The sequence below is a fragment of the Barbatula barbatula genome (assembly GCF_947034865.1).
Source record: "Barbatula barbatula genome assembly, chromosome: 22".
NCBI lineage: Eukaryota > Metazoa > Chordata > Actinopteri > Cypriniformes > Nemacheilidae > Barbatula > Barbatula barbatula.
Window position 1 is genome coordinate 8,006,266 of NC_136785.1, and position 12,741 is coordinate 8,019,006.

At 37.5% G+C, this 12,741-nt stretch overlaps 1 protein-coding gene across 1 annotated transcript in view; it reads left to right on the plus strand.

Moving 5' to 3' along the window:
* myo7ab (myosin VIIAb) overlaps positions 1 to 11,336 on the plus strand; it is a 31,686-nt gene extending 20,350 nt beyond the window's left edge. Inside the window, exons 23-49 of the mRNA XM_079486179.1 lie at positions 2 to 319; positions 732 to 935; positions 1,010 to 1,186; positions 1,266 to 1,355; positions 1,930 to 2,057; positions 2,415 to 2,541; positions 2,614 to 2,733; positions 2,825 to 2,998; positions 3,079 to 3,306; positions 3,400 to 3,570; positions 4,240 to 4,357; positions 4,429 to 4,555; positions 4,629 to 4,798; positions 4,903 to 5,093; positions 5,249 to 5,373; positions 6,384 to 6,541; positions 6,619 to 6,772; positions 6,875 to 7,030; positions 7,102 to 7,207; positions 8,371 to 8,484; positions 8,689 to 8,776; positions 8,856 to 8,962; positions 9,048 to 9,233; positions 9,363 to 9,479; positions 9,596 to 9,679; positions 9,882 to 10,001; positions 10,152 to 11,336. Of these exons, the coding sequence (XP_079342305.1) occupies positions 2 to 319; positions 732 to 935; positions 1,010 to 1,186; positions 1,266 to 1,355; positions 1,930 to 2,057; positions 2,415 to 2,541; positions 2,614 to 2,733; positions 2,825 to 2,998; positions 3,079 to 3,306; positions 3,400 to 3,570; positions 4,240 to 4,357; positions 4,429 to 4,555; positions 4,629 to 4,798; positions 4,903 to 5,093; positions 5,249 to 5,373; positions 6,384 to 6,541; positions 6,619 to 6,772; positions 6,875 to 7,030; positions 7,102 to 7,207; positions 8,371 to 8,484; positions 8,689 to 8,776; positions 8,856 to 8,962; positions 9,048 to 9,233; positions 9,363 to 9,479; positions 9,596 to 9,679; positions 9,882 to 10,001; positions 10,152 to 10,244 (3,951 nt within the window). The 3' untranslated portion in view covers positions 10,245 to 11,336. The remainder of the gene's footprint in view (position 1; positions 320 to 731; positions 936 to 1,009; positions 1,187 to 1,265; positions 1,356 to 1,929; positions 2,058 to 2,414; positions 2,542 to 2,613; positions 2,734 to 2,824; positions 2,999 to 3,078; positions 3,307 to 3,399; positions 3,571 to 4,239; positions 4,358 to 4,428; positions 4,556 to 4,628; positions 4,799 to 4,902; positions 5,094 to 5,248; positions 5,374 to 6,383; positions 6,542 to 6,618; positions 6,773 to 6,874; positions 7,031 to 7,101; positions 7,208 to 8,370; positions 8,485 to 8,688; positions 8,777 to 8,855; positions 8,963 to 9,047; positions 9,234 to 9,362; positions 9,480 to 9,595; positions 9,680 to 9,881; positions 10,002 to 10,151) is intronic.
* Positions 11,337 to 12,741: the final 1,405 nt, after the last annotated feature.

Sequence of the window (12,741 nt, forward strand, 5' to 3'; positions counted from 1 at the left end):
GAGGGAACGCCGGTTGGAGGCTGAAAGACAGCGGTTGGCTGAAGAGGAGCGCTTGAGGAACCAGATGACAGCACGCAGGGCTCGGGCAGAAGCAGAAAAGAAGCACCAAGAGCGTCTGGCCCAGCTCGATCAAGAGCAGGAGGAGAGAGAGCAAGCGGAGCGAGATGAGGCCCGCAGGAAGAAGGAGCTGCTGGAGCAGATGGAGAGAGAGAAACAGGAACCGGTCAATGACTCGGACATGGTGGACAAGATGTTCGGCTTTCTGGGGAATGCCAACTCCCTCCCCAACATGGAGGGTGAAGCCCCAGAAGGGTTTGAGGTGCAAGAATTTATGACTGTAAATCTGTGTCCTGCTTAAAGTGATGGTTCACCCAAGAATGTAACATTTTTATATCATTTACTCACCCTTTTGTCCTTCCAAACCAGTTTTTCGTTCTGCAGAACACAAAAGAAGATATTTTGAAGAATGTTGGTGACCAAATAACACTGGCCCCCATTGCCCTCATTGTGGACACAAAACCACTCAGACATTTCTCAAAATATCTTCTTTTCTGTTCCACAGAAGAGAGAGACATGTACATTTTCATTGACTTGAGGGAAGTAAATGATGACAACATTTTATTTTCGGGAGAACTATACCTTTAAACCAGTCTAAACAAGTTTGCCAACAAGTTAGCTCCTTTTATATCTTAAAACAGGAGATAAACCTTAATTTCCTTTTTATTTACCAGGATCTTGAGTATGTTTCAGCACAGCTTGAGGAAGATGTCATTGATGAGGCTCTTCAGCTTCCTGATGATGAAGAGGAAGACCTATCAGAGTACACCTTTGCGAAGTTTGCCGCAACCTACTTTCAGGGAAATGCCACTTATACATATGTGCGGCGGCCACTGAAGCAACCTCTGCTATTTCACGAGGATGAAGAAGATCAGCTTGTAAGAAAACCTTTTTTTTGCTCATGTCCAGTATAAAACAGCAATTGCTGATATCAAAGTATGTTGTCCCGCAGGCGGCTCTGGCTGTTTGGATTACAGTGTTGAGGTTTATGGGAGATCTCTCAGAACCCAAATACCATATTAGTATTAGTGATGGCAGTGAGAAGATTCCAGTTATGACCAAGATCTATGAGACGTTAGGAAAAAGGACCTACAAACGAGAGCTGCAGGCCTTGCAGGTAGATGAGGAGGTGAGAAAACAGACATGAAGGTGAAAAAATTTATTGTTAAAAGATTACATTTATGAAAGCTTTGTTTCATTTGTTGCAGAGTTCCACTAGTGACATTCAAAAGAAAAACAGTGTCCGGCATAAGCTAGTGTCACTGACACTGAAGAGGACATCAAAGATCACAGAGGAGGTTGGCTACTTTCCCTTTTGCTTCAACAACATTAAAGGAAAATAAGCTTTCTGAAGAAAAGAAATGGATCAAGTCAGCCTAAAGGGACACGTTACCCAATAATTCTGTCATGAATTACTCACCCTCTGGTTGTTCAAAACATGTATTAATGTTTTTGTTCAGTTAAACACAAAGAAGGATATTTGGAAAAATGTTAGCAACTGACATTTTTGGGACATCATTGACTACCATAGTAGAAAAAATTAAATGTTACTCAAGGGTGTCCCAGAGCTGTTTACTTTCCTAAATTCCTCAAAATATCTTCTTTTGTGTACAACAGAACAAAAAAATATTATATATTTTTCTACTGTGGTAGTCAGTTGCAAACATTCTTCCAAATATCTGTGTATGTGTTAAAACTAAGCAAAGACATTTATTCAGGTTTGGAACAACTTGATTGAGTAATTCATGACAGAATTTTTATTTTTAGGTGGAGTATCCCGTTAAGATGTAATTTTGTCTGTAAAATACTTTCTTGAGAAAACAAATGGTGGAAACCAACAAATGGTGTGTGTACCTGCTTCTGTTACCATAGGTGACCAGACGGCTGACAGACAACGATTACATCCTACAAGGAAACAGCATGCTAGAAGACAGGCCCACTTCGAATTTAGAAAAGCTTCACTTTATCATTGGCAATGGGATTTTACGCCCCCCTCTCAGGTCATTACATCGCAAGTGCCCAACTTTTGTCAATCCTATACTTGTGCTGCACACAGTGCCGCTGCTAGCCATTTTGGTGCCCTAAGCATAATTCCATTATGATGCCCCCACCCCCCCGTCGCTGCCGCGCGGATTGTTCGGCCGTTTTTTTTTACATATACATGGCTAAAATGTGCCTGCCTAATAATATTTCTATAGCCTAATGAAATAATATTAGATTTAAAAACAAGAAAATTTCCATTAGGCTATTTTTGGTGCCCCCTCAGCACTTGGTGTCCTACGCACAACGCGTGATTTGCTGGCTGCACATTGTATACAGTTGTAAGACATGATTTTCGTGTTTGTTTCCTCTTTCAGAGATGAGATCTACTGTCAGATCTGTAAACAGCTGACCCAGAACCCATCCAAAAGCAGTCACGCTCGTGGCTGGATTCTCCTGTCGCTCTGTGTCGGCTGCTTTGCTCCTTCTGAGAAATTTGTCAAAGTAAAAACCAGTTTAAACTCCAAAAAATCCCAATGATGATTTCTTTATTACAATCTTTTGTATTTTTTGCAGTATCTTCGGACGTTCATAAACAGCGGGCCACCGGCTTACGCACCGTACTGTGAGGAGAGACTGAGGCGAACATTTGTGAATAAAACAAGAACTCAGCCTCCTTCTTGGCTCGAGCTACAGGTATTTTCAATGCGGCCCGCCAAACCCAATTATAGACCTTGCTGAAAAAGCGATTGGAGGAAAAATGAATTATTTGGCTTTCTTCCTGCAGGCCACTAAATCAAAAAAGCCCATCATGTTGCCAGTGACCTTCATGGATGGTACGACTAAGACTCTACTCACAGACTCCGCCACCACAGCCGAAGAGCTCTGCAATGCTCTGTCTGATAAAATTGTCTTGAAGGATCGCTTTGGCTTCTCCTTATACATCGCTCTCTTTGACAAGGTATGACTCACAATGCATAATTGTTTTCATATAATTTGATTTTGGTTAAAACCCCCACAATGTTTCTGTTTCACCAATAGGTGTCATCTCTGGGCAGTGGAAAGGACCATGTGATGGATGCAGTGTCACAGTGTGAACAATATGCTAAAGAACAGGGTGCACAGGAGCGAAACGCTCCCTGGAGGCTGTTCTTCAGAAAAGAAATATTCACGCCCTGGCACAACCCCACAGCCGACAGCGTGGCCACAAACCTCATCTACCAGCAAATTGTACGTGGGGTCAAATTCGGGGAGTACCGGTGTGATAGGGTGAGAACTATGGCAAGCATTTTTCTTTCAGTGTAAGTTACTGGTTTGAAGTGATAGTTCACACAAAAAAACACATGTATGTGTTTTTTGAAGGAGGAGGATCTGGCTGAGCTGGCATCTCAACAGTATTATGTTGACTACGGGTCAGAGATTCTGCAGGACCGTCTTCTCAGCCTCATTTCATCCTACATACCAGACAGAGAAATTACAGCCTCCAAGACTGTGGAGAAATGGGCCTTAAGGATCATTGCAGCTCACAAAAAGGTTTATAAAAATGTAGATGTTTTTATAAAACAATGCAAAAACATTGACCTTGAATCATGTTGTATGCTGCGATGATATGATTTATGTCAAAATGGTAAAAAAGATCTCAATCCTGAAATGTGTTTAATATAAGATCTGAATTAAAATGTAACTTATGTTTGTATTCAACTATAGTGTTGACAGGGTTAAAGTAATGTTTAACTTTAGTGTTAACTTAGAGGGATAATTCACCCAACATACAATTTTGTCATCATTTATTTACCATCATGTTATTCGAACCATGTCTCAAACACAAAAGAAGATATTTCGTAATATGTTATATTACATATAACTATTTTGCAACAGCTTATTTGTATTGCGGCCAACCAATGATCAATTTCCATTGAAATAATAATGGGATGATCACTAATATGTTGAAAGAACGAATGTTGATTAACAAGTCGAGATTTAATTGATGTCCCAAAGGGATTTTCAATTACCCTTTTACCTTTCATGGGCAAAAGTGATGAGCATGAATATTTAATAATGTTAGAGATCAATGTTATGGATTGTCCTTCTAGTCTGGCAATGTATGAGTCACATGGTATGCTTATAAGCAGGTGATGAGATTGCGTTTGAGACTATGACCAATGTTTTATGAGGAAGATATTGATGGTTGCATCTCCACAGGGAATCTACACAGAGAAGATGTTCGATTCGCAGAGGGTTAAGGAGGATGTGGTGGATTTTGCTCGGTTTAAGTGGCCTTTGCTTTTTTCACGCTTCTACGAGGCCTTCAAATTCTCAGGTACCTTGGAGACGTTAAAAAGATTATGAAGTATTTAAGTAGTAAGAATTTTTTTTATTTCACATCTACAGGGCCTAGTCTCCCAAAGAATGATGTTATAGTAGCTGTTAACTGGACCGGAGTCTACTTTGTGGATGAGCAGGAGCAGGTTCTTCTAGATCTTTCTTTCCCAGAGATCACTGCCGTCTCCAGCAGCAGGTGGAGTAAGAAACACTTTATTAGATTGTCTTCATTGCAATGTAGATTTAGTAAAGACGCTTGATCTCAACAGAGGAGGAAAGCTGCAGGGACAGAGCTTCACTCTGGATACTATTAAAGGAGATGAATACACCTTTACATCCAACAACGCAGAAGACATCCGTGATCTCGTCGTCACCTTTCTGGAGGGTCTCCGGTCGAAGTCAACGTTTGTGGTGGCGCTTGTGGACAGTCATTACCTTTGTGAGTGCACAGTGACCAAATGTGTTGTTTGAAAAGGAGATTGCGATTCTTTTCACTTTACATAAAAAAAACTGTTTGACTCAAGCAATGTCCATTTTTTTCAGCTGGGCAAGAGTCTTCATTCCTGAGTTTCTCAAAGGGAGATCTGATCATTTTGGAGGATCACACAGGAGAACATGTCATGACCTCACGTTGGGCTCAAGGGGTCAATGACAGAACCAAGAAGAGAGGAGATTTCCCAGCAGACTGTGTCTACGTGTTGCCCACCGTTACTAAGCCACAATGTGACATTGTGGTCAGTGACATTGTGTGGTTCATTCAATCAAATCAATGTTTTATTATAGTATATTTTTACCAAATAGTTTATGGTCATGACATTTCCTCCTTAATAAATGTATTTAAACACTTGAATGGCTAAAGATTATCCCTTTTTAATTTACATTTTTACAGTCTATGATCGCAATGTCCCCAGAACAACGTAAGGAATCTATAAGTGTATCCCATCAGAATCTGCTGGAAAGTGGAGAGAAAGTTCAACCTTACACACTAGAGGAGTTTTCCTACGATCACTTCAGGTGAACAGCACACCATTTTACACTATACTGTACTTGAATAGAAAAACACTTTAACAAACAAAAGCTCAAACAACACAGTTTATTATATGAATAGTAATGCATTAGAGTATCTTGTATAGGGTCATATAGACGTTTCATTGGATGCATGCGCCTGGTCCCGAAGTTAACTTCTGGTCTGTGTTTGTTTATCGATCTGGCTGGTGGCTAGTAATATAACAATTTATTTTATATTTAATTTACATTCTATGTAAGATATATAAAGTGGGCGTGTCAAGGGAAGGGAGGCAAGCCACAAAAGTTGAGAATTGTTCAACTTTATGCAAATGATGAGTGACTTTTGCGAGTGAATGCCAAGAGGAGTGAAGCAGTGGAGATCACGTCATTCGTCTCTCCTCAGTTACTGGAGGGTTTGTTCAAACTGTTACTAGGACAACCAAAGCTGGGAACGCCTTCCAACAATCTCATAGCAGGAGACAAGCGACACACAGCGACAAAGTCTCTGGTGGTCTGAATGTCCTTACTGGACGGAAGTGCATTTTCAGACTTTACCTGAAGTTTATGAGGGCACAGGATTTCTAAAAAGAGAATGACCCACATTGATAAACTATTTGCAATAAACGCTGCAATATTTCATAAACAAATAGGCATTTTAGCTTTTAATTTCACTGGAACTTTAAGTGTATTAATATTAAACTGCAAGTGAGAATTTACAAAGGGTTCAATTAAATTCATAATAATATTTGACATTTTTCATTGAACGAAGCACACAGTTAATGTAATTATAATAATTGTAAAAGCCATAAAACAGACAATGATTCACCATTATCATGATTATTTCCTAGACAATTACTTTAAGTGTTACTTAACTATTTCATAATTTGATCAAACACAATCAAAGATTGAATAAACTTGAATGCACACACTGTTGGTATCAAAGACCAACCACTTCAATAGTTTTATTTAGTTGCCCACATTATAATACAGGCTAAAATCCTCACATTCTGTTCTAGACCTCCTGGCAAGAGCACATTAAGTCGTGTGATAATGACCAAAGGCAGAGGGAAAGATAGACTGTGGTGCTGTACCAGAGAACCTCTCAAACAACCTTTGCTGAAGAAAGTCCTCAACCATGAAGAGCTCTCCCAGGAGGCTTGCCAGGCCTTCATTGATATCCTTGTCAGCACTAACATTTGAGGTGAATGTCTAGCTTTAAAACACTACGTTTGACCCTTGACTCCATTGCACCGATCATGAAGTACATGGGCGACTATCCCTCCAAGAGAAGTCATTCGGTCAATGAGCTCACCGATCAGATCTTTGAGGGTGTTCTGAAGGCCGAGCCGCTAAAGGACGAGATCTTCTGCCAGATCATCAAGCAACTAACTGAGAATCATCTGAAGTATGCTACAGATAGGAAAATGGATTGTTTATTATTGCCTCTAAAATGAATGTCAAAATTACGAAAAAGCTTGTTGACTAGTTTTATGTATGATGTATTCAGGTACAGTGAGGAAAAGGGTTGGGAGCTGCTCTGGTTATGCACCGGACTATTTCCTCCCAGCAACATGCTGTTTCCTCACGTCCAAAAGTTCCTGCAATCTAAAAAACATCATCCTGTAGCCCCAGACTGCATGCAGAGACTGCAAAAAGCCTTACGGTAACTTTGTACATTCAAACGCGTATCTTTAATTTAACCTGAATTCCCTAAAAACATTCTTTCCTTTACAGAAATGGTTCCAGGAAGTATCCGCCTCACCTTGTAGAAGTGGAGGCCATTCAGCACAAAACCACTCAGATTTTTCACAAAGTGTACTTTCCTGATGACATGGATGAGGTGGGACTTTAACAAAGTACTGCATATCGGCACTGTCAGACTGAAACCTTGTATCTCCAATTTACAGGAAATGAAAAACACTGCATTTTTTAAATAATGAAACAATGTGTTGTCACTTTGCCAAGCTTTTTTATACTTTTTATCGGCTAATATTGGCAAAACCAACAGACAAACATGAAGAGTGACCAATAGTAAAAATGTAGACAAGAGGTTTTGGTCCAACAGCAACAATATGGGCCTTTTTATCAAGCCTGTGATGATGCGTTCTGTTGGACCAAAACCTCTTGTCTACATTTTTACTATTGGTCACTCTTCATGTTTGTCTGTTGGTTTTGCCAATATTAGCCGATAAAAAGTATGCGTTCAACGTTCATCATCAGCATTGTAATTTCTCCAAAGTTTTTATATTTTATTTTTTTATTTAGGGACATTTATAACGCTTTACTTGGTATTATATTACCTTTGCATCAAATTACAAAAAATGTATTACAAAAAACTTGTGTGATCTCTCCACTCCGAATTTATCGTTATTGGAAAACAATGAATATAGGTCAAAATGTCTATCAGATGTCCATCTGGTATCTCTATGCTATGAGGATAATGTTCAGACTCTCTCTTTCTCTATTTCTCTCTCACACTCTCTCTCAGATGCAGGCAGGTTATTTATGCACGATAAAGCCGTGTGAATGCCCTGTTGTGCTCTGACCTCATTTAAATCTTCTATTATATAGTGCTATTGCGAAAAACAGCGTAAGAGAAATGAAGTGTGAATAGACTCAAGACTCTGGAGATTCATTTTCTGTTTTAAATACAGCAGAAGTTTGCCGTGTGCAGTTTTCTTAGTTATCGTAAAGAATAAAATGACTGTATGGGGAAAATAGTGTAATATTATACAGAATAAATAGTCTAGTTAAAGCTTAATTGTTAGGGGTTAACACAACTTCAAAAGATATAGTATGAAAAATATAGCCAGTTATAATTGCCACACACACTTCAATAATGTATTTGAGTGTATTTAAAGTGTTGTTTTAATGTATTCCAAGTGTCTTAAATTTGCTGAAAAGAAATGTAAAAAACTGTGCTGTTAGGCTTTCCTCCATTCATCATTAACTGGCATCTGATACAGTACGTTTCTTCAAAAACCCACTTCTTTTTATCCACAGGCTTTTGAAGTTGAATCAAGCACAAAAGCCAAAGATTTCTGTCTGACCATCGCCGGCAGAATGATGCTTCAGTCCTCTGAGGGATTCAGTTTGTTTGTCAAAATATCTGACAAAGTAAGTAGGCCTTAAATGGGAAAATATCCAGGAACAACAAAACATACTGACACACTGAATAACTCTTTTTAATGTCAGAGCAAGGATTGGGTTGGATATTTCTGTAGGTTTGGGAAAACAAATGCCATGTAGTGTATTTTTGTATACTGATGCAGAGCCTAAAGGTTTGATGCGGAACTTATGAGGTGTGTACTTCTGATGCAGGTGATCAGTGTGCCCGAAGGAGATTTCTTCTTTGACTTCGTTCGACATCTGACAGACTGGATCAAAAAAGCCAGAGCTGAGAAAGATGGTGATTATATTCATTTTATCCTAAGATATTTAGCACCAGATAATACAAAACATGAGATGAGCTTCTCTTCATTCTGTAGGCACAGTGACTTCACTGACCTATCAGGTGTTCTTCATGAAAAAACTATGGACCAATACTGTACCAGGAAAAGATCCCATGGCTGATTCCATCTTCCATTACTTCCAGGTGGAAAACTTTCTTATTGAACTCATAATGTTGGTCTTGTAAAGGGTCAAATTTAACAATCCTTCAATTTCGAATCCTTCTTAAGGAGCTCCCGAAGTACCTGCGTGGCTATCACAAGTGCTCTCTTGAAGAGGCGTTCCAGCTGGCTGCTTTAATTTACAGGGTGAGATTTGAAGAGGACAAATCACAGTTATCCAACCTCTCCAAGATGCTGAAAGAACTGGTTCCTCAGGACCTGATACGACAGCTCTCGCCCGACGATTGGAAACGGGTTAGTGATCCAGACCACTTAGTTCAGTCCTAAACAATTACTGTTGTGATATTGCCATTCTATATATGCCAGTGTGTTGTGTTTCGAGTACACAATTGTTGTGAATGTATCTGTTTTTGTCTATCACAGGCCATTATCACATACTTCAATAAACATGCTGGCAAATCTCGAGAGGAAGCAAAACTTCTGTTTCTAGAAATCATTTACAACTGGCCTACTTTTGGATCTGCCTTTTTTGAAGTCAAGGCAAGTTTGTCACAATGCAAATCCTTTATTCATATTTAATCATATTTATAATTTTTTTCTTAAAACTGAAGTATGGTTTGTTTTTCAAGTATACCGTGTCTGACATTGTCTCACAGCAAACCACAGATCCAAATTTCCCAGACGTCCTCTTGATGGCAATCAACAAGCTTGGTGTTACTCTCATTGACCCCAAAACAAAGGTATTACACACTGCTCACAATTTTGAGATAAAAATAATGCAGCTAAAGCATATGAACATTTTATTCTAACCTTAGCTTTTAGATTTGCCGTTACAAAGACTTAAACACAGGGAATGCATTCTTCATTTTTTGATATTTTTTTAATGATGGTTTTGTATACTTGGAAACTTTGTTTTGATGGCTTTTACTAATCTGACTGCAGGACATTTTGGGGACACATCCTTTCACAAAAATCTCCAACTGGAGTAGTGGACATACCTATTTTCATATAACCATTGGTAACCTGGTTAGAGGAAGCAAGCTGCTGTGTGAAACATCATTGGTAAATCACTTAAAAAAATCAATTTCTACCATTATTTTATATATATATATATATATATATATATATATATATATATATATATACTATATTTAAAATCATAGTTTACTATGTGGTAAAAAAACTAAACAGGACTGCATCGATTGATTACAGGGATATAAGATGGATGATCTTCTAACCTCTTACATCAGTCAAATGTTGACCACTATGACAAAGCAGCGCAGCTCACATGGAAGCAGCAAGTAGAAGAGCCTTTCTGTGGTACACTGTTTATTTACTGTACAAAAATCCTATGCATGTATTCTTTCATTACCGGAGTTATTCATGGAGGATTTATAGAGAACTGGAATATTTATTGGACACAGGTCCTTTAGACTGTGCGGTTTTACTACAGAGAAGTTTTCTCTCTTTCCCAGAAAAATCATTTTTATACATGATGATAAACTGAATCTTTGTAGTATTATGACTTGTTCATACTGCAGCCTTAATTGTAATTCATGAGTTTTCATTTCTATTATAGCAACTTTCAATGTCAATGAAGAACAGGCTTAATTCAAATGATCATACCTGATTTAGGGTTTTTTGGTGAATTGTCTGTCTGGATAATTCTGACATCTCATTTTGCCAATTAAATACATCAGAATGTTTTTAAAATGTTTCAATATTTGATTTTGCTACTTCAAAGACTACTTCATATACTTTGTCACAGTATACATTTAGGTCATTTTCAAGTGGACAATTGATTGGCACATAAGAACTTGACTGTAGTGCTATAACATTTGATTTGATCTAAAATAATCCTTATTGGGTTTTTTCTAAATTTAATGTCAAAATATTTAATCTTCATAAATGATTTACCAAATGAAGACCATTTTTAAAATGCATTTTACAAACTTTATATGAATAATTGTTATAATTATTGAATCCTAAGACTTTAAATTATTTATTCAACTTCTTAGAATATACTGTATGTGTTATTTGTTTAACCTTTTTTTCTTATGGCATTGCACATGTACATTGTGTAACAGTATTTTGAGAAAAATAAATACCTATATCTTTAATTTAAACATTTGATCTGTTTGAGTTAAATATGATGAGATTAACAAGTGTTAGCTATAGTAACAGACCACTAGCTCAAAATTATTTATGACCACTTAGTGTCTTATTAGAGTTTGCCTAAGGTTAATGATTCAGTCAAAACAATGAAATGGATTTTAAAGGTCCAGTGTGTAAGTTTTGGGATGATCTATTGACAGAAATGCAATATAATGTACATAGCTATGTCTTCAGAGGTGTATAAAGACCTTACACAATAAAGCGTTATGTTTTTATTACCTGAGAATGAGCTATTTCTATCAACATACACTCCGGGTCCGCTTGCATAATTTGCCATGTTCTGTTCGAAAGGGAGGGTTGGAGTGAGTGCTTGCTAGATATCACTGACTGGACCTTAAATACTATCATTTATGAAACGTAAAAGCACTAAATCCACTAATTTGAATAAAGATCATATCAATGTCAACACCAAATATCTATTTAAACCGGACATTTTCTTATGGTGGAATGAAGATATAAAGAAGTTTAATATCCTCAATCTTAGCAACATCTACAATGATGCTGCCCAGATAACATGTTTGTGACACTTGTTCAATGTTAAGTTAAATAACTGAAAATCCTTCAGAGGCAAGAGGTTTAAAGATTCAATGTTAAATATCAACCATTAGGCTTCACCGGGTGCCTCAAAGCGATGTTCCTTGCTTCTAGGAGGAACTCGTGTTGGATAGAAACCACATCTCATTTATCTCTGTTAATGGAAAGATGAATCCCAATAATGGTATTAAAGATTAAGATTCTGTAATGATCAATTCCTCTTCTTAAGCGTTTTTTAAGAGATTAAATGTTTATTACCTATCCTGAATTGTGCGACCCATTTTCAAGTGCAGAAATTCTCCCCATGCCGAGAGCCACACCAAGTTCTCTCCACCCATAAAAACAACTCGATCCAGATTGAGCATCCCTGTTAGGTTTGGATCAAAAGGTGTGTTCAAAATCACTCCCTTATGAGAAGAATGCCACAGTTTGCTAAACTAGTGAATCAAGATTAATACAAAAACAGTTGGCAAGATTTATATTGAGTTAACTCTAATAAAGTAATGATCTGATCAGGTAAAAATGTGAAGGAGTTTTGAATAAAAGCATTTGTGTGGAGTTTTGGCAAAATTAGCATACAGTAAATAGATACATTGGTTATGCTCTATAAATCAGATCGTGTTATAGGTATGAACTGTGTACTAAGAATTGGAACCCCCTAGCAGATCTCTACAGGTGGCGCTGGGGAGGAGGAAGGAAGCATACATTTTCATAATCGCACATCATGCTGAACACTGGCTAGAATACAATTTATATGTATATATATATACACACACACACACGCACACACACACATGTATATGAAGAGTTTATTTCCAAAATGATATACATTTTATTGTATTTTCAATTGTGCATTCCAATTAATATCAATCCTACTGCAGTTGGTTTGTTTTGATTTAAGTACCAAAAAATACAGCGTACACAATAAAAACATGATAACTTTTAAACTAAAACAAACTCTTCATATATATACACGTATTTATGTATATACTGTATATATATATATATACTTTTTTATTTAATAGCATACTGTATGACGGTTTACATGTAATTGATGAGAAAGTAGGCACACCTGACTTGAATGAATAGATGA